This window comes from Schistocerca cancellata, chromosome 3 (genome assembly GCF_023864275.1).
Source record: "Schistocerca cancellata isolate TAMUIC-IGC-003103 chromosome 3, iqSchCanc2.1, whole genome shotgun sequence".
Lineage (NCBI taxonomy): Eukaryota > Metazoa > Arthropoda > Insecta > Orthoptera > Acrididae > Schistocerca > Schistocerca cancellata.
This window is the reverse complement of record NC_064628.1, coordinates 272,174,559-272,197,970: the sequence shown is the minus strand read 5'-3', so window position 1 is coordinate 272,197,970 and position 23,412 is coordinate 272,174,559. Positions and strand designations below refer to the sequence as shown.

Sequence of the window (23,412 nt, the reverse complement as noted above, 5' to 3'; positions counted from 1 at the left end):
CGACTCTCTTTTCTGATATGTCTTATAATGTAAGATATCTCTGCAACATCTAGATAAATGTCTCTGAGTTTCTGCTGATCTTCTTCAGTTCTTTCCCGCATAAAGTTTTCTTCAGAGAGGGCCAGAAATCTGTTTCATAATGCTACAGCCATTCTGTCTTTGATCTGTTGGTCTTGTTCTTTTAACCTACGATTGAGCTAGGTCCTCTTTTCAGTCTGAACTCCGCCAAACCTAGGTGGTGGTCACTTCCATTGTCTGCTCCTCGCATACTTCTCACATTTAACAGAGAGTGTTGAAACTTAAAGCTTATTGGCTGCATTGGTCTTATCTGATAAAACTCACATTACGTTATGGAAGTTATGTTGTGGAAACAGTGTACCTTCAATGACTAGATCATGCTCAGTGCATATATCTATAAGCAGTTCAGCAGTTACATTTCTGTTTCTACTGCTGTGGACATGTGTCGTGTGTTTAAGCATTTCATTATCTGAACCAATGTTGACATTCAAGTCTCCCATTAAAATATTTTTGTTTCTGCAATAAGCTTGTCCAAGTACTCCATTTAGCTCTGTAGGAAATGCATCTTATAGCTTTCTTTCAGCCACTTCGGTTGGTGTGTAGTGCTGAATGACAGTAATATTTTGCACATTTGTTTTAAAGCATGTCGTTATTATCCATTCAGAGACTGGTTTTCTCTCCAGTAAGCTCCTTTTGCTCTACACCATTTCTGTGCATTGCTCTGCATACAGCTGTAGTTCACCATTTTGTGTTTGAACTTCCCCAGATTCTGGCCATCTTATTTCACGACTTGTCTTAATCTTCCTGCCTCTTTCAACGTTCTTATGTTCCAAAATTGAATAAGGGTTTTCTTTTTGGGCCAAAGGATTCACCTGGTTATTGTCCTTTTAGTCTCTGTGGTTTAAAGATTTTTAGTGGTGCTGATTATTGGCCCACAGCCCGCGAGTGCCTTGGTGGGCATGCCACCTCAAGGCCTGGGCACCTGCTAAGTTTATATTTCAGGGTCTTACCCCTTAGACAGCTTGTTTTCACCATGACTACAATCAACTATCCATCCTTCTGCAGTAAGGCATATGTTCATGACTATTGTCATGGTCACCAAGGAAATTCCACAGACACAAGGGGACTGTGCCTGCTGCCCCACAATCAGAGAGAGGAAAAGGAAATGAAATAAGACAGGATGGTGTGAGACACACTTTGCCTGGATCCTCTGTGGAGACACAGCCAACAGTTTCTCTACCATCATATATAGACCTTCACTTCAGTGGCACACACAAAACCCCTTGTGCACACAGCCGAGGGGGTTTAGAAATGTCTGATGATAATGTTTTAGAACCCGGAAAATATTTCTTGGGGAGTTGTGCTCATTAGAAATTCATTTAACAACTGATTTTGATTATCATAATCCTAGATCTACCTCTATACTCAGCAGTCACCTTTTGGTGTGTGGTAAGGATACTTCTGCTATCACATGGAGTGCTCCCTTTCCTGTTATAATCATGAATGATCCATGAGAATAAAAACCCTTGATAAGCCTCTTTATGAGTTTGAATTTCTGCAATCTCAGTATTCGTGGGATGTTTGTGAAAAGAAATAATATGTTGCCTTACTTTTCTTGGAACATACGCCCTCTGATTTTGAATGTTGGAATTTATGTAGTCTTTTTGAACGCACTTAACATGCAATGTCACAAGGGCTCACTGCAGCGATTTGTCATGCCAGGCAACAAACTCTTCTTACAACGACCATCTGCATATGCAGTGAAATTTAACTAATTATCATACAATGCATTTTGTATTGCCATTTGTAACCAAAGTAGATCCCATTATTATATTCTATACTGCTATTGTAGCTGCTCGGTTGGCACGTTAACGGGTTGTCAAACCTTACACTACGGCCTGTAGATTTTTTATGACTGATGCTGCCATCTGTAAGTTTATCAAACTATGTACTATCTTGGTCCATCCAGACAGTTACAATCATCTGACAACATGAGGCACAGAAAACGCTGATAGCACAATCAATTACAGTGCCAGAAAAGAATAGGAGTGAGAGCAAGAGCTAACGCTACATGCATTTTGAATGAAGTTCACAACTTTACTGACACAATTCCCACTGAAGATTATGAATATTCTAAAGATTGATTACAGAGACTATTGTGTACACAAAGAGATCTTGATAACAAAATACATCATCTTCTTGGTGACACTGATTCCACTGCTGACATGTCCAAATGTGTATGTAGAGGCAGCCAAGTGCAGGATTTTATACACATCATGGGCAGTAAAGGGGGAACTGCTGAAATCCATGGCTCGCATTATCATCAGTGATAAACAATCTGCTATGACTGTCACTTCAGTTGCTCCACTATCTAATGTTAGGTAGTTCTGTAGCAGTATAGAACTTGAGATGTTTCCTGGAGGTGTCGAGACTTGGTGTCATTTTTTGGAACAGTTCCAGCTATTGGTAGAACAGGATCACACAGTATCCACTATTCATTTGCACATGTTTTTGTGTGGCTGCTTAGAAGGGAAGCCAAAGGATTTAGTTGATGGCATTGTTGTGATCTCTGACACATTTGAAGAACTCAAGAGAATCTTCAAAGCACACCATGACAATAAAAATAGAATTATATAAGCTCACCTGGATTATTTGGAATCTATTAAACTTATACACTTTCCGAATCCAGAACCACTTAATTCTACATTTATCAATTGTATCTGCCATGTCCTTGCTTTCTACGGGCTCAGCAAGGACACAAATACTTATATTCTTGTATCAGCACCACAAATTCCGATAACTTTTCCTGAGGATACTTGCCAATGCTGTCTTATTCTTTCAGGGAAACTTTTCTTTCATATGGGGGACATACTTCAGTTGATTGAATTTATTGACTGTAGCAATGGAAACTGACACAGCATTTGCCTCACAGAAGAATAAAACACTGAGTTAGACTCCTGTGGCCGCAGCACTGCATGTCTGTGCTAATCTGAAACAACCAGTACCCAAGGGCAATAAAAATTGTGGTCCATTTTGTGTCATTGGATCAAGAATGTAATAAAATTACTGATGTCACAAAATGAGAACAGATATTGAAAAGTATTAACTGATGTTTTGTATGAACAAAAGACATAAAGTGTCAGATTGCAGGAAGAAGGGTAGGGGATTTTGTACTAGCTATAAAAACCACATCACAAGTCAGTATGTGTTGACAGTAAGGCACATGAAATCTCATCATCACAGAGTATCACTTCTGTTAGTAATACAAATGCAACTAAACCAACCTTCATATGTCCTGAATAACAGACACCATGTGTATATAATTAAAGTAGGGGCAGCAAGTGATCTCTTCAGTGCCGAAGCACATTGGTCTCGAACTCTTATGGAAATTGGTAAAATGCCAAGAGTTATGATGATAATGGGCAAAGGAAACTGCATTAGAAGTGTGTGGATATGTTGAGAATTTGGATCTGACAGGTGTGCTAGGGTAGTCCATGCAGTTGCGACAACCCTGTATCCGGATGGCACAGTGGTCAGCCTAGTACGCAAGAGACCTTGACGTGAATCCTGGTCTGGCACAAATTTTCAACTTTCCCCTTTGATTTAAATCAATGCTCCCTTGGAGCCAATGCCTGTAATTCCGTCGTGTCTTAACCTTCGTATTGTTGCAAATAGCTCAGGTGTGAACCATAGGACCAACAGGACTAAGTAAACTTACTCTGTGTGTGATGGACAAAAGAAGCCAAGCATCCTTTGCAGCAAAGACTTTAATAAAAGATTTGAAACTGCCTGCCATTGATGAACAACAACTTAGTGTTTGCATGTTTGAGTCTCGTACTAGCTCCTTGTGATGGTGTAGCATTGTCAGTTTCAAAGTTAGAAGATAACTTACATTGGCGCATGTGAAGGTGACCACTGCTTCACAACACAGCCCAGAGTTCTACAAGATATTAAGAATATATCGGAAGTCCACCCACTGCAGTTAGCTGATCCACAGATAGATTCCAAAGAAGATATGCCCATGGAGGTTTTAATTGACAGTGATAATTACTAGCAGTTTGTCACTGATGGTCTACCAACTTGATTTCTAAATTCATTGTTCTATTTCCCAGCATACTCAGTTAGATCCTCAATGGGAGCAAATCTGCTGTTTTTGCAAATTTAGCTGTTGTTAACTTTGTACTTCAGGCTCATATGCCCACATATGACCAATTAACACCATTCTGGGATTTAGAGACAACTGCCATAACTGTGCAGCATGTTACAATAAAGACCCACAAAGATCCTGGCCTCCTCCAAGAATTTTGAGCATCTTGTCTTATGCATGATACTCCAAGAGTCATTTGTCTACCTAAGAAATGAAATATTATCTTATATTCTACTAACAGACTGATGCAGAAAGTAGATCTATTAGTTACTTAAGAGAGTTCTTAGTAACCACTCCTTAAAGGACACTTACCACTTCCTCTTGTCGGACTACATTACAAAGAACCACGGATAGCTCAAGAAAAACCAAGTAACACCATGTTTTATCTTCTGCATCAGGCAGTTAAAAAAGAAAAACTTGGCAGAATAACGCGAGAACAATTTTTGATGCGCCGCCTCACGAGATAAACGCTCCTTCTCTCAACAACACATTAGAGGTGGAACTATATCTTCTGCTAGAAATACTTTTTGTTTTTTTTGTAGTTTCAATTACATCCTGTGCCTGTTATTAGTGACATTATGCAAGCATTCCTGTAACTTCTCTTGCATGAAGATAACAGGGATTTGAAAAGATTTTTATGGCACAGTATTTTTTTGAAGTAGTCACGGAAACTGCCATTTCACTAGGCTTCCATCTGGCCTTACATTCAGTCTATTCTTTCATTAAGCAACACTGAAAGAACATGCTTCTAGACATGATACTGCATTTTCCGGCTCTCACAGATACCAGCCAACAATGTTTTTATGGATGACTTCATTTTTGGTGCAAATAACAGCAATGAAACTATCATTATGTATTATGGACTAACGACCCTCATGAAATTATTGAACTTTCAATTAGTGAAATGGACCACTTCTTCAAATCTGTTACAAGACTTATTGGTAACTGAAAGGTGAGAGATTACTACAGATATGGGTTTTAGGCATATAGGTACACAGAAATGGACAGCTTTTATATTAACTTGGATAATGTCACAGAAAAATTACCTGATGGACCTACTACCAAAAGGAAATGACTACAGGCAGTAGCTGAATTTTGTGAGTCACTAGGACTGTTCTGTCCTGTCTCAATCATGGCAAAACTATTGTTCCAAGAAACGTGGTGAAACGGAATTGTCTGAAATGAATTTCTACCCAGTGATCTGACAACGTGATGGAATACCTGGGTGTCCACTTTACCCTCATTGTCTTGCATTCATATTCTGTGATGGATATCAATTAGTAAAAAAATCACAATATTCAGATTCATGCCCAGTAAGTTTCCCCTGACCCAGGGTTGTTTGTGACTTTTCCTAACTCTTCCCATTTCGTAAACCTCACCAGTCCCTTTCCTTCACCCGTATTCCTTCTCCTTCAACCCTTCTGCCGGAAGGTGGAGCCACTGGCTCCTCCTCCTGCCAGGAGGACGAGCCACTCACTCTGAAAGGTTGCAAATTTAAATACCTTTATATGTTGTATTCTCCTGTTGCGGTTTGGTGAGTAGATTTTTTTATCTGCCGAGTTATATTATAACACCTCTTTCGTAGCATTTGCTACTGGAGTCTGATAAGCATCTCTCTGACACTCTCACACTTACTAAACAAACCTATTATGAAATGTACTTATGTTCTTCAGACTCTCTCTCTCTCTCTCTCTCTCTCTCTCTCTCTCTCTCTCTCTCTCTCTCTCTCTCTCCCCTCCTCTATTAATTCTATTGGGCAAGGGCCGCAAGAGCTGACGAACAGTGTCCAAGAACTGTTCTAACAAGGATTGTGTAACTCTTGTCATTTTTGAGTGAGCTAAATTTCCTAAGGATTTTTCCAATTTGTATGTCTTTCATTTGCTTTTCCTGTATCCACTCTTGTGTGTCTGTTACACTTCTGATCACTCAATATGATTACTTTCAGATATTTTACAATTGTGATTGTTTTTATTGATTTATTGCCAATTGTGCAATTAAGCAATAATGTTTTTTCCTGCCTATTAATGTGCAATGCTTTACATTATCTACAGTAAGAATCAACTACCAAAGCATCAGGCATCCATCTTCAGCAAGTCTTCCTGTATTTTTGTAGAGTTTTCTGGCATTGCAACATTCATATATACAACAGCTTCATCCGCAAACATCCTCACTGAATTCTGTCTACTAGGAACTTCAGAATACAGTGACAGAACTGTATGGGAAACTTTCTGGAACTCAAGGAACATATCAGTAACTGGGGTATCATTTTCTCCTGCCATATGGCTCTCATGGATGAACACAGCAAGTCAAGTTTTGCAAGACAGCTATTATTGAAATCTGTGATGATTTCTGTAGAGGTGGTTTTTGTTCTTGAAAAATATTGTAATCCGTAGATCCAAACACTAAAAAAAGGTAAAACATGTACAGTAAATGCACTGTAAATTATCTGAAGGAATGTCAGAAGAGATTGTAGTGTTTGTGTATGTGGCATACAGCAGTAACACATCAGACATTTGTTCACAGACACGGAAAGTCAAGTGAAAATAATGTGGTTGCATCTGTTTCACCTACAGAAATCTGCATTTACTTCGCGTATGATTTTATAACCCTGTTTGCTAACTAGTGTGTTTTTTACAGTAATTTGTATTCTTAAATGACATTGACCTTTACGCATATTGTTTTGTGGTTATGTGGTTGTAACTGCTGACTGCATCTTTGAAACCTCCTGGTAATGCTTCCTGTCACTTTATGTAGTTGATGAGGAAACAATTAGAAAAGTAGTGTTTGACTTCATATAGTCTGAATAAATATAATGATACTATAATAATTCTACCATGGATTTCATCACTGTGATGTGTCTTTCAGCATTTCTTCAAGTGATTATGGATCACTTTTTCCCACCAGTATTGTAAAATCTTCATGTTGTTCAAAAAGTTATTCAAATTATTCAGAAAGCAAAACAAACGCTGTATTATTAAATGATGAAGCACTCCAAGAATGAGGAAAGAAGCTGAACATTATTAAACTATAGGCATTCAAGAGTGTTGGCTCTATCATTTAGCCCTAAAGAAGTTACAAAGATTAATCAGGTTACTAAAATGAAATCATTCTGCTGTCTATAATAGTGTTTTTGTTTCAGTATTAAAATCTCTTGCTGACTTGACAGGAGTTCCTAAGAGACTTAAACTAGCTGTAGTAAAACACATCTATGAAACTGGAAATAATTGAACAACCTTTATTTGCAGACCTGTTCACTCCTTCCAGTCATTTAAAAATGGTTGAGACAGTGGACTGTGATAGAATACTGACACACTTTACTAGCCAGAACTTGTTAACTGTTTCTGTCACTTTCATAAAGGATTCTCCACAGAGAAAGCAATACAAGATGTCACAAATGTCTTGATAGGGCTAAACAAGAAAATTTATCCTGTTCATATAATTTGTCACCTTGCCAAACCCTTCAACTGTGTGGATTGAAAATTCCTGCTAGGCAAACTAAATTCTCATAGCAAGGTTGTAGTCTTGCCTTGCAACAGCAGGAGGTCTCATTGACAGACAATGTCGCAAGCAAAAAACTGACCACAGATTGGGGGGAATATAACAGATGAAGTCTGAAAATGGTCAGTACACGGCCACTCTAGTTCTTGACCTACATAAATGATCTTCAGTGACTTTAAAGGGCAGTTCATAAACGGTTTTGTTTGCTAATGGCACAAGTATACTAATTGAAAGTCCAAATACAAGCTAAGAAGAGACAGCTCGGATGACAGCTGAACACTCTGACAGGTGGTTTACAGCTAACAATTTAAGTTTTAATCTCACAAAGACTTGTATTACGTGATTACAGATAAGCAGTAATGGTCATACACAAATGAAGCACACTGTGTAAAAATCTTTTGTGTCAAGTTTAGTAAAAAGTTAAAATGAATTCAACACATACAGGAACAAATCCAGAAACTCATTTCAGCTTGTCTTGGTCTTTGAAACTTCTCTCATTTAATTGACTTAAAGACTAAAATGTTGGATTATGCAGCATATTTTCAATTCCTGTTGTCTTATGAAATTATCTTCTGTGGTGGTGTGTGAAAAATAGATAAAGTGCTTATTCAGCAGAAGTGAGCAGTAAGAATATTGTCTAAAGTAGATCATTTTGTAGAAGTCTTTTAAGTAACTGGGAATAGTTACATCCTCTTCCCAACGCATTTACTCCTTGAGGTTTTTATTACTGACAGTAACATAAGTTTCAGCTGAACTGTGATCAACACAGTTACAATAGAAGACAGAAAAATAATTTTCACTTATGCCTACAACAAGCTCCTATCTGACATAAAACAAGAAAATGGAGTCTGTACTAGTTTGAAAGAAAATTAAAAATAAACATAATTAGTTACTTTTCCTACAAACCGTCAGAATATCTTTATTCAAGAACTGCAAAGTTTGTTAGCTACATGCAAGTACTAGTGTTCATTGTAAAGCTGCACGACATGTACTAATGTACTGTAAATTGGACTCGGTTGTTACAGATATAGGTAACTATTTTCTTTGAAAAATGCCATTGTAGTCATGTAAACGTTAAGCTATGAATAGGAGACAAATATTACTTAACTTATTTGGTTGTTGCAGATTCTTGTTAATATTTATTTATGTATTAGCCCTTTTTATTTTAATAGCACTGGTGAAATCGATATTGCATGTGTCAAATGCAGTGAAATTGTGCACAACCATTTACAAAAGGAATTTTTTAAAATTTCTACGTACATTAAACTTCCGTTACAATTCGAAGTTTGTAACTGTATTCCACTTGTATATGTAAATGAATAGGAAATTTAAGATTGTGCAGTGAGAATGGACATCATCCATGCACCTTATGGTCATTTGCAAGGTGTAAATGTAGTTGCACATTAGCACTGAAAACAAATGAGATGAGCGTACGCCATAGTTGGCAGGGAGGCCCCATGCGGGGAAGTTTGGCTGTCAAGTGCAAGTCTTATTTCGTGCAATGCCACATTTGGCTACTTGTGCAACAGTGATGAGAATGAGGTGATGATGAGGACAACACAACACCCAGTCTATGAGCAGAGAAAATCTCCAACCCAGCCAGGAATCGAACCTGGGCCTGCTTGCATGGGAGAAGAGCATGTTACCACCCAGCTAAGCAGGTGGACATTACCACTGGGTAGTAATGGAGGATGATTGTAAAGGTTTTTAAAGCAGATTTACTTTCTTGAGGGTTTTTATGTTTTCAAGGTGTTTGCTTAAAAGCTTCAAACTCTTGTCAAATATGCCTCCATGGCATTGGAAAGTGTTGTTGTGAGTTAGGTGAAGGTTTTTGTTTAGTCTGGTAGTGTGTTTGTGGTACATCACAGTTCCTTTGTAGTCTTTTATCTTTTCCATTTAATTTACTTTATAGAACAGGAATGCTTCTATAATTTAAATATGTGCCAGATGAAGTACATTAATTGTTGAGAAAGCAAGTTTGCATGATTCATTTGTTCTACTCTCATTTGTTATTCTAATGACATCCTTCTGCATTCTGTAAATATTAAGTGATGCTGGAGAGTTTCTCCATAATGTTACACAATAATTTCATGGGAGACTGAATGTAGGCACAGTAAGCACTCATAATTGTTGTGGCACAAAGTTTCAGTGCTGTTAAGACATAAGTTTACTTAGCTTGTTATTAACATACTCAGTATGTTTGACCTAATTTAGATCGCCTTTCACTCATACATTTAGGAATTTTGTTTCTGAGCTATATACTTCTATGTTTCATAGTGCACCAGCAAGTATCAATAACATCTTTGAAACAGTAGAAAATGGCCTTTTAACCTGATACTTAGATAATTTAAAATAAAAAGTTGAGATACACAGGGAGAATGTTTGTCTCCTTGTATAATATTGTATAATGTTTCTTTAAGAACCCTCATTCAAGCCAGTTACAATATCTGCATCTAATTTTCTTTCCAGTCTTTGTCACTACTATCCATACCTTTTTGAACATTGTGTAAGAAACAGGAAAATAAAACCAAAGTACTAATATTTGCAGATGTAAGTACTGTTTCCTCATACATGACTCATTTTCGTGCCTTACTGCTCACTTATTTAATATCTGGAATTGTAAAAATCAGTGAAAGGATAACATTCTGTGAGTCAGACTGGGGTATGTCTGAAGTTTGAATGTGGTAGGGAAGTGAGAAAATCTTAATAGGGAAGTGCAAAGGCTCAACATAAATACTATGAGGTCCAGAGAATGAGTTTCTGTGTACAGTTTAGAGGTAGGGTGTTATTGTCATTCTCTGCAGCAAACCAGCAAAAAATAGTTCAGGTGTACATGCTGATGTTACAAGCAGAAGATGAAGATGTAGAGAAAGTATGTGAAGCTATTGAACCAGTAATTCAGTATGTAAAGGGAGATGATAATCTAATAATCATGGATCATTGGAATGCAGTAGTAGGAGAAGGAACAGAAAACTGATTTATGGGAGAATAGCACTGCAGTAATAGGAACGAGAGAGGAGAAAACTTAATGAGATCAGCAATAGATTTCACCAAGTAGTAGTGAATAAACTGTTCTAAAATCATAAGAAGAGGAGGTGTACTTGGAAAAGACCCAAAGACACAGGAAGATTCCATCTGGATTACATTGTGGTCAGACATATTCCAAAATCAAATATTAGATACTCAGGAGCAGATATAGACTCTGGTCATAATTTAGTAATGATGAAGAGTAGGCTAAGCTTAAGAGATTCGTCCAGGTGGAGCAGAATGGGGAAAAAAATATATATGGGATAATGTAACATTGAGGACTGATAAAAGGGGTGTTTGACGCTCTCTAAGGCTGTTGATATTGTGATAAGGAGTACCACAGTAGGTACTTCAGTTGATGAAGAATGGACATCTCTAATGATGGCAATCAGAGGTGTCGGACAGTCAAATATAGCTACAGGAAGGTATATATGATGAAGAAACCTTGGGTAACAGAAGAAATACTTTAGTTGATCAGTGGAAGAAGGAAGTACAAAATGTCCTGGGAAAGACAGGAATACAATAATATGAGTCACTTAGGTATGAAATACAGTACATAGTATGTCCAGGAAGCCACGATAAAATGGTTATAGGAAAAATGCAAAGAAATTGAATAAAAACTGATCATCAGGACTGGCTCAGCATGTAGCAAAATCAAAATAACTTTTGTTGCAATTAAAAGCAGTAATATCAACGTTCAGAGCGGAATGGAAATTCCACTGTTAAATGCAGAGGAGAGAGTAGGTAGGAGGAAACTATACATTGAAGGCCTCTACGAGAGGGTGGAATTGTCTAATGACCTGACTGAAGAAGAAATGGTAGTCGATGTTTAAGATTTAGGGGATCCAGTATTAGAGCCAAAGTATAAAAGAGCTTTAGAAGACTTGTAGTCAAATAAGGCAGAAGGGATAGGTGACATCCATTCAGAATTTGTACAAACATTCAGGAAGTGGCAACCAAATGACAGTTGAAGTTACTGGGTAGAATCTGTGAGACTGCAGACATATTGGGGACTTTTGGAACAATATCATTAACATAACCCTGAAGATAGCAAGGGCAGATAAGTGTGAGAACTATCGCACAATCAGCTTAACAGCTTATACATCACAGAGGCAGTTCTGATGCACTTGGTAATGGAAGTGAGCCTTAAGAAAATCGAGTTGTGTTTCTTAGTATTTGTTGACCTAGAAAATGTGTTCAGCAGTGTGAAATGGTTCAAGATGTTCGAACTTCTGAAAAATGAGTAAACTTTAGGGACAGACAGATAGCATACAGTAGCACAAATACCAAGATGGAGCAATAAGAATGGAAGATCAAGAACAAAGTGCTCAGATTAAAAAGGATGTAAGACAAGGATGAATTCTTTTGTCCCTACTATACATAGAAGAAACAATGATGGGATAAAAGAAAGGCATAGGAACGGGATTAAAATCCTGTGGTGACAGGATATCGATGCTAGCATTTGCTGATTATGTTGTTATCCCATGGAACTCAGCAGTGTATGTTAGTGGGCTACGGACTATGGGGAAACCATAAAAGAAGATAATTGAAGTGTTTGAGATGTGGTGCTACAGAAGGTTGCTGAAAATTAGTTGGATTGTTAAAACAAGGAATGAAAAGATTCTTCCCAGAATCATAGAGGAGAGGAACATCAGTATGATAGGACGTGTGTTAAGGCATCAATTAGTAACTGTCATGGTACTAGAGGAACAGCAGAATGTAAAAACTGCAGGAAAAGACAGAAATAGAAGTCCATCCATCCATTATGGTGCCCAGTTTCCAGTATGATACCTTCCCAATTTTCGCAAAGCACTGTACCTATATAGGGTACTATTATGAGCTTGTCTCTCCCAAAGACATTTTAAAGTTACTTCCAGCTTCCCTCTGGGAGGAATTACGTTTACCCGTTCTGTCTGCATCTAGGGTTTATTGCATGACCAAATACTATATTATTGTTCAAAGAGCTTTTGTATCATGTAACTTAAGATTGAACCTGGAAACTAGCTGAGTATTTAACTAAGTAGATGTGGGAAACTGCCTAAAAACCACATCCGAGCTGGTTAGTATACCAGGCCCTGACATTCATCCATGAGGTGGATTCAGTGGGGGGGGGGGGGGGGGGCTGGCGCACCTCCTCATGTCCTGGAAGAGGACGCTTTAATGCACTCAGCTGTCTGCACAGATATGGAGTTGGAAATGCACCCAACAAATAATTGAGATGTAGCTTGTAAGTGGCAATCAGAAATGAAGAGACTGGCTGGCACAGGAAGGGAATTTGTGGCACGCTGCGTCAAACCAGTCAGAGGGCTTATGACCCAGAAAAGTAAAAATATGTTCATTTGTTTTGAAGAACATACTGTGAACAGGAGAACAGTAAATACTCCTTTGCTACAGCAATGTTATTTATTTAGATGCAGTTAAAACACTGTTCTAAGTTTTATTAACTTTTAAGTTTGGAAGTGTTATAGAAATACCAGTAACTTTCAGCAAGTGGTCTGCTTATCCTGTCCTCTAAATCAACAACTGACACTACTAACTGAAAATTTGTGTGTGTGTGGGGGGGGGGGGGGGGGGCGCACACGTGTGCGTGTGGTGTTTGTAATGGTTATTTATCACAAGAGAATTAATTTATTGCCTTGTTCTGGCGACTTCATTTCAAATAGCATTCTGTATTAAGTAATTTAGGGGCTTTTGTGTAATTTTGTATAGTTTTATTTTCTGGATTTTATGTTTTTTACTTATTTTTACTTGTAGATTGGATTTTCTGCCTGTGATGCTGTGACTAGCTTAAAACTAGTGGATGCTGGTGTTCCCAAGGAGAAGCTGGCACTAATAGCCATACCACTTGTTCCACTGCAGATAATTTTGCCATTGGTGTTAAGCAAGTATACTGTTGGACCACGTCCAATGGATGTTTACCTGACTGCGATTCCCTATCGGTGAGTGGAAGAAGTATATTTGTTATATAGTTTGAATTATTTTACTTCTGTTGAAGATTTTGATGGTTGAACGTTCTTGATAATTGAAAACCAAGGCTGCATCAAGACTTGAACCTGCCATTTGTACATCCGATTGAATTGCGTATAATATATTTGGAAGGCATACACATGACATGAAAAATATAAATCTTGTAAAACTTATATTTATCTTAAGGAAGTGTCAACTTTAAAGACAAATAATGTTGAAACCATTGAATTTCTTATGAAGGGAAGAATTTTCTGAGTGGCTCGAATTTAACAGGCAAGCAGCGCAGTAAATTGTTTTGTTAAAGAAGATAATTGTAACGTCCAAGACTCCATTATTGTAGCCCAAAAGCTGCAGAATAAGACTCTTTTGTTAGTACTGGATCACAGGGAATGTAAGAAACTGACATAACATTGTTACAGTGCAATACATTTTGTTGTGCCCAAAAGTCATCAGTGCACAGCTCTTTTTCTTTACAAGTCTCATTAAAAAAATTTTAAGGAATGCATGTATTACTAAGAATTCATTTGGTAGGTTAACAAATAGTCTACTATCCATTTTAGTTGATGATTAATGTGTGGTTTAGACCAGGTATTCTTAGGATTTTTACTCATCAGATGCAACTAAGATATCCAACATTTGATAATTGCCTCCACTGTCTTCTTAAACAACAAAGAAATAATTTCTAACACATTTTAACAGTGTCTTCTTTGTATTCATAAATTAGTAAATGCAAATAGCTTTGCAGATAAGATTTAAAGGGTATTCGGCAGAGGTATACTGACAGTGGCACCTGGTCGCTGTTCTTAAAGTGTAGCTATTCCCGATATTATACATTAGCACTGTCATTAGTGGGACTTTAAGAATATAATGATGGCCATAAGCTGCATACGGCTTCAGAATATGGAGAGAAACAGAAGGATAGTAGAAGAGTACAAAATAGTAAGACGTTATTTGAATAAAGATGAAACTGCAGCTCAGAAGCAACTGGAACTGTAGATTTGAAAGTGTATGTGTGAAATTTCAGTTTCTACTTTATTACTGTGTACCCCATGAGTTTCTGAAATTCACAGTTTGATGAATATTGACTAAAATTTGATTGCCTTGTGTTTCTGTAAACAGGTTTGTTTAACATTGCTTTATCTGTGGCTATCGAGGAAACATATGCACAAAATTTATACATGAAAAGCAGCTGGGCATATAACTTGGGTAGGCAGGCGCTCTGCCTAACAGCACACTCGAACTAAATTATGTTATGGAATAACAAATGACAGTAGCAATACATGAATGATCAGTCATCTCGTGCTATGTTCCAAAACTTAGACATCCCTTGTGTCTTGATAGCCTTCTGTATGCGCGGAAAAAAACTGAGAAAGAGTCTGTTACTAGATGATAGTAGGGTGCAGGATCAATTATGTTTCAAGATACTACAGTGAACTATAGTGTTGATTGATTATGAATGTATTGTATATGACTGTAAGACCATAATAGATGAAGATTTTGGCTGCAGCCCACCATAAGAGAATTAAGTTGACTATAAGAGCATTTATCACCAGTTCATACACAACGTTTGCTTCAAGGCTGGCAAGCCACCATTTCACATCAGATGACAACTTTCAGTGATGCTTCTAGCCTACAGCATATATTCCATACACTAATACATAAATACCATTCCATTTCTTGCCCAACCATGGAGTGCCTTTTCAATAATTGTGTGCAAGCAATGAGTTTCTTAGGAAGTGACACGAAGGGTTGTTTTTTTGAAGATTGTTGTGGTGACTATTAAACAATTAAAAGTCCAGGATGCAGTTACAACAATATGGAAATGATAGGTTGTTACACATTACATAGAAGATGCACAGAGATGCAGACAGGTACAAATAGAAAGGATACAAGAAATATTCAGCATTTAGACTAAGTCCTTCATCAGACGTAACACACACACACACACACACACACACACACACACACACACACAAACAAACAAACATGGCCACTGTCATCCATGAGTGCTAAGGCTCGAGCCTTGCACTGAGATATGGCAATAGCCATATGTGTGTGAGTTGTCTGAATGTGTTTTTTTCTTTTTCATTGTATCTGTCTGCAACCCACTGTCTCCCCAATGTTCTGAGTAGCAATCTATCCTTTCCGGTAAGATGAATATTAATATTTTACACTAAGGTTACAGTAAAGTACTACCTCAGCTTCTAAAGATGCCCATAATTGTTTTAAATTTGACTGATTTTAGAAAATATAATGCTTAAAAATGTAACAATACCAGAGAAGGAAAGTTGCTACTCACCATATAGCGGAGATGCTGAGTCGCGATAGGCACAATAAAAAGAGTCACACAATTAAAGCTTTTGGCCATTAAGGCCTTTGTCAGCAGTAGACACACACACACACACACACACACACACACACACACACACACAAAAATCGCGCGCGCGCGCAACTTGCACACACATCTGCAGTCTCAGAGAGCTGAGACCATACAGCAAACAGCAGCACCAGTGCGTGATGGGAGTGGCGACTGGTTGGGGGTAAGGAGGAGGCTGGGGTGGGGAGGGGGAGGGATAGTATAGTGGGAGTGGCGGACAGTCAAGTGTTGCAGTTTAGACGGAGGGCAGGAGAGAAGGTATAGGACATAGTTCTATCACATATGGCTATTTACTGCAGCTTGATGTCCCATCCCTTTGTGGCACCTGTCATATGCTCAGTTTTAATGGAGTACATTTATATTCTGACAAGAGGGCAAAAGTAAATTCAACCAGGCACCTCCCCTTTATACTACCCATTGATGAGGCAAGTTTGATACTTCTTCTTCTTCTTTTTTTTTTACTCCAGCCTAGACTTTTAAGTTTGGTGTATTGCATAGTATTTGACTTATCCATTTTAAATTAGTGATCAGCCACTCAGACTTTCTGTTAAAACATTTTAGATTTTTCTCTGTTGATTTCTATTCTCATATTATCCCGCCTTTTCATGCTTGGAATAGTAAAGTTTTTTTACAGTTGGGTTGATTATGTGTCTGTAAGTGTGTGACTGTTCATTTAAATTTTGAGTTTTGTGGAAAATTTTAACATTTGAAGTTTTAACCACACTTCTCTTCATGTTTTTCGAGTAGTAAGGTTGCTAAAGACCCTGGTATCAAGAGCCCTAACCTATCATCATTCCCTTAATCAAAGATATGGTATGGCCATTTTGAATGACTCCATCTCATGAGAAACATTTAAAAAATGACTGAGGATAATTGTTTACTGAGAAGGAAATAACTTTTTAAAAGTATGTAGTCACTTATTCTTAAAAATAGTACATCATCTTCGTGAGGAATTCAGTGATTACAGAATATACTTTAATGCTACATTTGAAACAAGTTTTTTTCTCTGTGACAGATGAACCTATATAATGCTCTCTGGTACTGTAGTGGCCCCATTGTTGGAGATTCAGACAATAGTGAATGGAAATAGTTTTAACAACAATAATAATTTATATGTAGGTTTTAGATTAAGTAAAATGCTTCAGAGTTATGCCTAACATTAGTTCTTCAATTAATTGTATTACTAAATAAGCAAAATCAAGCTGATGTCAGGCTACGTAAACTATACAGGTTATTTTGTAGTATACAGTGCACCCAGTCCTGCAGTGTTGTGTGACAGTATAACACACCTAAGAAAAAGGTAGTGTATGAACTTAGGTGCTAGGAGGTTAATTTTGTGAGGCATATTTGCTACTGTTTATTACTCCTGTGACAAATATTTTGCACACACCGCAAGTACATAATTGATAGTTTTTTGCTGAAAGATTTTATTGCAAGGTACATTATTTGTGGCAAGTAAAACTGTTACTTCCTTGCCAGCCCTTTTATGGTAGTTTTTATCACTGTTCCTTTGTGTACTTCTGAACTATTTGCTCATATGTTTGTGATGAATGTTGGTATTATATTTGTCATTAAATTCAGGATGTTAAATATCTGTAACAGCTTTGTTGATACACTGACTAACAGGTCAAGAAAGAAATGTTATTGCAGAATTTGTATGTACAGCAACAAGATGGCTGGCGTTATTGTTCATAGGTTTCTGGCATCTAGGCTGCTGTTTCTTAATTCTAGGACTATGCCATCCTTTTGTGTTGTTAAAAATACCATAGACAGAACTACATTTAATCAAGATAATTTTTCTTGCACATTAATTTGTATGATACGGATTTAGCCCTGTACATTGAGAGACCTGCTACTTTTATTTTTGTTGTAAGTTTTGTGAATATACACTCCTGGAAATGGAAAAAAGAACACATTGACACCGGTGTGTCAGACCCACCATACTTGCTCCGGACACTGCGAGAGGGCTGTACAAGCAATGATCACACGCACGGCACAGCGGACACACCAGGAACCGCAGTGTTGGCCGTCGAATGGCGCTAGCTGCGCAGCATTTGTGCACCGCCGCCGTCAGTGTCAGCCAGTTTGCCGTGGCATACGGAGCTCCATCGCAGTCTTTAACACTGGTAGCATGCCGCGACATCGTGGACGTGAACCGTATGTGCAGTTGACGGACTTTGAGCGAGGGCGTATAGTGGGCATGCGGGAGGCCGGGTGGACGTACCGCCGAATTGCTCAACACGTGGGGCGTGAGGTCTCCACAGTACATCGATGTTGTCGCCAGTGGTCGGCGGAAGGTGCACGTGCCCGTCAACCTGGGACCGGACCGCAGCGACGCACGGATGCACGCCAAGACCGTAGGATCCTACGCAGTTCCGTAGGGGACCGCTCCGCCACTTCCCAGCAAATTAGGGACACTGTTGCTCCTGGGGTATCGGCGAGGACCATTCGCAACCGTCTCCATGAAGCTGGGCTACGGTCCCGCACACCGTTAGGCCATCTACCGCTCACGCCCCAACATCGTGCAGCCCGCCTCCAGTGGTGTCGCGACAGGCGTGAATGGAGGGACGAATGGAGACGTGTCGTCTTCAGCGATGAGAGTCGCTTCTGCCTTTGTGCCAATGATGGTCGTATGCGTGTTTGGCGCCGTGCAGGTGAGCGCCACAATCAGGACTGCATATGACCGAGGCACACAGGGCCAACACCCGGCATCATGGTGTGGGGAGCGATCTCCTACACTGGCCGTGCACCCCTGGTGATCGTCGAGGGGACACTGAATAGTGCACGGTACATCCAAACCGTCATCGAACCCATCGTTCTACCATTCCTAGACCGGCAAGGGAACTTGCTGTTCCAACAGGACAATGCACGTCCGCATGCATCCCGTGCCACCCAACGTGCTCTAGAAGGTGTAAGTCAACTACCCTGGCCAGCAAGATCTCCGGATCTGTCCCCCATTGAGCATGTTTGGGACTGGATGAAGCGTCGTCTCACGCGGTCTGCACGTCCAGCACGAACGCTGGTCCAACTAAGGCGCCAGGTGGAAATGGCATGGCAAGCCGTTCCACAGGACTACATCCAGCATCTCTACGATCGTCTCCATGGGAGAATAGCAGCCTGCATTGCTGCGAAAGGTGGATATACACTGTACTAGTGCTGACATTGTGCATGCTCTGTTGCCTGTGTCTATGTGCCTGTGGTTCTGTCAGTGTGATCATGTGATGTATCTGACCCCAGGAATGTGTCAATAAAGTTTCCTCTTCCTGGGACAATGAATTCACGGTGTTCTTATTTCAATTTCCATGAGTGTATGTTCAGTGAAATGAAATGTTCAGCTGATAATGTGAACAACATTATCTTCTGTTTCATTTTTAAGACAACAGTTGCATCCATCCCTAAAATCAAAACAAATAAAAAATAAATATAATTCCATGTGGGACTGTGGCTAATCGATTGTAAAAATGATATTCCAACAGGTGTGATTTCTATAGCTTTTTACATGGGCTATCATTTTCAGTGAGATAATTCACAAACATTCAGAAAACACTCACTCATCTTTACCTGAATAACACTATTTGCAGATTTTTGGGTACACACATTCAGTCTGGAGACGGGGGTGGGGGTAATAGGGTGGCAAGAAGAAGAAGAAGATATTTGGTTTCAGTTTTACAGCCATCATCAAATCCACAATGCTAGAAATGTAAATACAAAGATTGAAACTTAAATAGTGGCAACTATTTATTCACAACCGATACAAAAGAGTTACATGTTTGCACCTGTGACTGTCCTTCAGAGTAGTCACCAGTATTGTGTAGAACCCATTGCCAGTGATGTGGAAGGTGTAGTATACCGTTAGCAGAGCCTGTTCTGTCGATGGTGTGAATGGACTGGTCTACTGCCTGTTGACCCGCAGGAACAGTTCTGAAGTGAATGCCATGAAGTGGTTCTTTCATCTTTGGAATCAAATCAAAGTAAAAGAACTTAAGTCCGGGAAGTATGGTGGATGGTACAGTACTACCCAGTTCCATTGACCAAACAGAGCAGCCACAGCTTGTGCTGTATGTACCCACGCATTGTCGTGCAAAATGATGGGTGGGTTGCGCAGAAAGTGTCGCCATTTCTTCCGCAAAGCTGGTCGCAGGTGATGCTCCAAAAATGAAAAATAATACTGTGCATTGATGATCTGCCGTGGAGGAAAGTAATGCGTTAGGCTAACACCATCACAGCCGTACACGAGAATCACCATAACTTTCACCATACTGGGGCTCTGATGCACTTTTGACTTTTCCAGCGACCCATAATGACACCATTCGTTGGATTGGCTTTACAGTTTTGGATCATACGATGTGGCCCATGTCTCATCCAGTGTTAAGATATGGTGTAAGAAAGCCTCTCCTTCGCACTCATAGAACTCCGAGTGCATCTGAGCAGCATCGTAATGCATCCATTTCTGCATTTCTGTCAAGTTATACGAAACCTATCGTGATGCAATTTTCTGCATGCCCAGGTGTTCCTTCAGGATGTGAAGCACAGTTGTATGCGCTAATCTGGTTTCTTGGGCAAGCTCATGAATCATATGGCGTCAATCACTGTCCACTAATGCGGCAACAACATGCACTTCTTCTTCAAAGATGCTAGGAAGACCTGCCTGATGCATGTCTGTGGACAAGGGAAGCAAACTCTGCCTGTCACGTAAATTGCTATGAAATAGCACTGCAGAGGGGACTGCCCCTGCTTCAAAAATTATTGTGGATAATGAGCGTTTTCCAAGCAGTCGGAAGTTACATCACTTACAAATGGTATTCAACAGTGGTCTTTAAACTCATATTGCACACACTGTTGTTTGATAGGTAAATTTAGCAGTGGGTAGGTTATGAAACACTGGCAGCATGAAGTCTTCAGGCTTGTAATAATTCAGAAATAGGAAGCTGATTTAAAGCAAATCAAAGACTGACTTATCCAGCCAGTTATAAGGAGCCATTTTTATGTGGATTTTGAACCACTGGAAACTACGTGACTTTTTAAAACTTGAGTATCTGATTTATCACACACAGACGGTTAACAAAGGTCCAATCGTACAGGGTAGATTCCCAAATATGTGAGGGGCTGAAAGACTACATGAGTAACAGAACACAGTATGTTATCCTCGTTGGTGAGTGTTTGTCAGAGATAAGGATATCATCAGGAGTGCCCAGGGAAGTACAATAGGCACTCTTGTTCTTTATACACACAAATGATGTAATGGGTATGGTTAACATAAATCTCTAACTGTTCACTGATGACACTGTAGTGTACGAGAAAGTTTTGTCGTTAAGTGACTCTAGAGGAATACAGGAGGAGTTGACAGAATTTCTCTTTGGTCTGATGAATGGGAGCTTGACCTAAATGTAGAAAAATGTAAGCTGTGCACATGAGTAGGAAAAACATTACAGTAATATTTGAGTGCAGTGCTTCTTCACACAGTCCTTTAGATTACGTATCTAAGTGTAACATTGCAAAGCAATATGAAATGGAATGAGCACATAATGTTGACAGTGGGGAAGGTGAAAAGTTGCTTCACTTTCTTGGGAGAATTTTGGGAAAGTCTAGCTCATCTACAAGCCAACTGCCTTGCTGCAGTGCTAACACCAGTTGCTGTCAGACTACCGAAGTTATGCGCTGTTGAGCTTGGCCAGCACTTGAGTGGGTGACCATCTGTGTCTGCCAAGTGCTGCTGGCAACTGGGGAGCACTCAGCCCTTGATCACAAAAACTGATACTAGCCAAGAGAGCGGTGTGCTGACCGTTTCCCCTTCCATGTCTGCATCCAATGAGGCATGTCAGCTGAGGATGACACAGCTGTCGGTCAATACCGTTGGGCCTTCGAAGCTTCTTTAGCCTGAGTTAGTTAGTTAGATCATGTTTAAAGAAGACTGCATATAGAACAGTAGTGCAACCCATTTTTGAGTTTTCCTCGAGTGTTCGGGATTCCCACCAGATCGAATTAATGGAAGACATTGAACCAATTCAGAGGCATGCTGCTAGAATTGTTATTGATAGTCTCAGTGCACACTTGAGCAATTTTAGATGCTTTTTGAACTGAAATGGGAATCCCTGGAGGGAAAATGACACTCTTTTTGCAAAAAACTATTTAGACAATCTAGAGAACTGACATTTGCAGCTGACTGCACATCAGTTCTGCTGCCAAGATAAGAGAAATTAAGGCTCATATGTAGGCATACAGACAACTGTTCAGCCCTTACTTCATTTGGGAGTGGAACAAGAAAAGAAGTGATTATTAGTGGTAGAAGGTACACTCCGCCATGCACTATATGGTGGCTTGCGGAGTACGCATGTAGCTGTAGATATTACCACCCCTTATGAGTGCAGTTGAACTGTACTTTTGTGGCATTCCATAGCACCAGTCGTAGCTGTTTTGACTGCAGTGCACTTTCTCGCTGACCCACCCAACTACTGTATTTCATTTTTTGTATGAGTTAGTTCTGAAGGACATTGTCCGCAATCTCAGCAACATTCTCAGTTCTATTTGTGTGCCTGTTGACCCTACAATGCCTCAACTATGCAGTGAGAGGCTGTGTGTGCTTTTTTTTGTTATTTGACTCAATATAAAGTTGTTTAATGGGAATAGAATCCTCTTGCTATTGGGGATGTGCACAGACCACGATAATGCAGAACGACGCAGGTGCAGTTGTGGTCAGTCCCAGTCTGGAAGGGAAAAGGTTGTTCTTCAAACTTACATGAGATAATTGTGTCTTAACTGCTAATGTCTTTAATCACTAGAGTGCAATTACATATATTATGTACATACAGTTTTTTTTATTTTTGTCTCTATCTTTGTTGAATATCACTTCCTGAGTGTAATCTTTGTTCAAAATTGTATCCAGCTGAATAGTGTTTGTATCTGAGGGGGAGAGTTAGAGGGAGGCGCGCGCACGCACACACACACACACACACACACACACACACACACACACACACACACACACACACACACACGGAGAGAGAGAGAGAGAGAGAGAGAGAGAGAGAGAGAGAGAGAGAGATGAACATGAAATCTCTTTGTTACAATGTGAAGTTCCGTGACTCACAACTTGCACTTTTATTTTCAGATTGCTATGTGGCCTTATTGCTGCACTTTTAGTGTGGATCACACCTAGCTTCATTCATGATGGCAGTATACCAGTACATTACTATGTTATGGTAATTATTGTTTATGGATTGCATCAGGTAAGTTCCTGGTTGAGAAAGAATTTCTGCTAATGTTACTTTGCTTTATTCTGCTGTCATTTCTTGTGAGTAACCCAGGATCCTGTAGCAAGCCAATATGTATGTTTGCACGTTGGTGCCTATCTCGCAGTGCTGGCATGTAAATAGTGTCT

At 39.4% G+C, this 23,412-nt stretch overlaps 1 protein-coding gene across 2 annotated transcripts in view; it reads left to right on the top strand.

Annotated features, from left to right (window-relative positions):
• The window catches only part of LOC126174930 (acetyl-coenzyme A transporter 1), a 69,812-nt gene that overhangs the window by 31,027 nt on the left and 15,373 nt on the right, over positions 1 to 23,412 (top strand). For both annotated transcript variants that reach the window (XM_049921386.1, XM_049921385.1), the window contains exons 6-7: positions 13,445 to 13,629; positions 23,143 to 23,260. In XM_049921386.1, the coding sequence (XP_049777343.1) occupies positions 13,445 to 13,629; positions 23,143 to 23,260 (303 nt within the window). The remainder of the gene's footprint in view (positions 1 to 13,444; positions 13,630 to 23,142; positions 23,261 to 23,412) is intronic.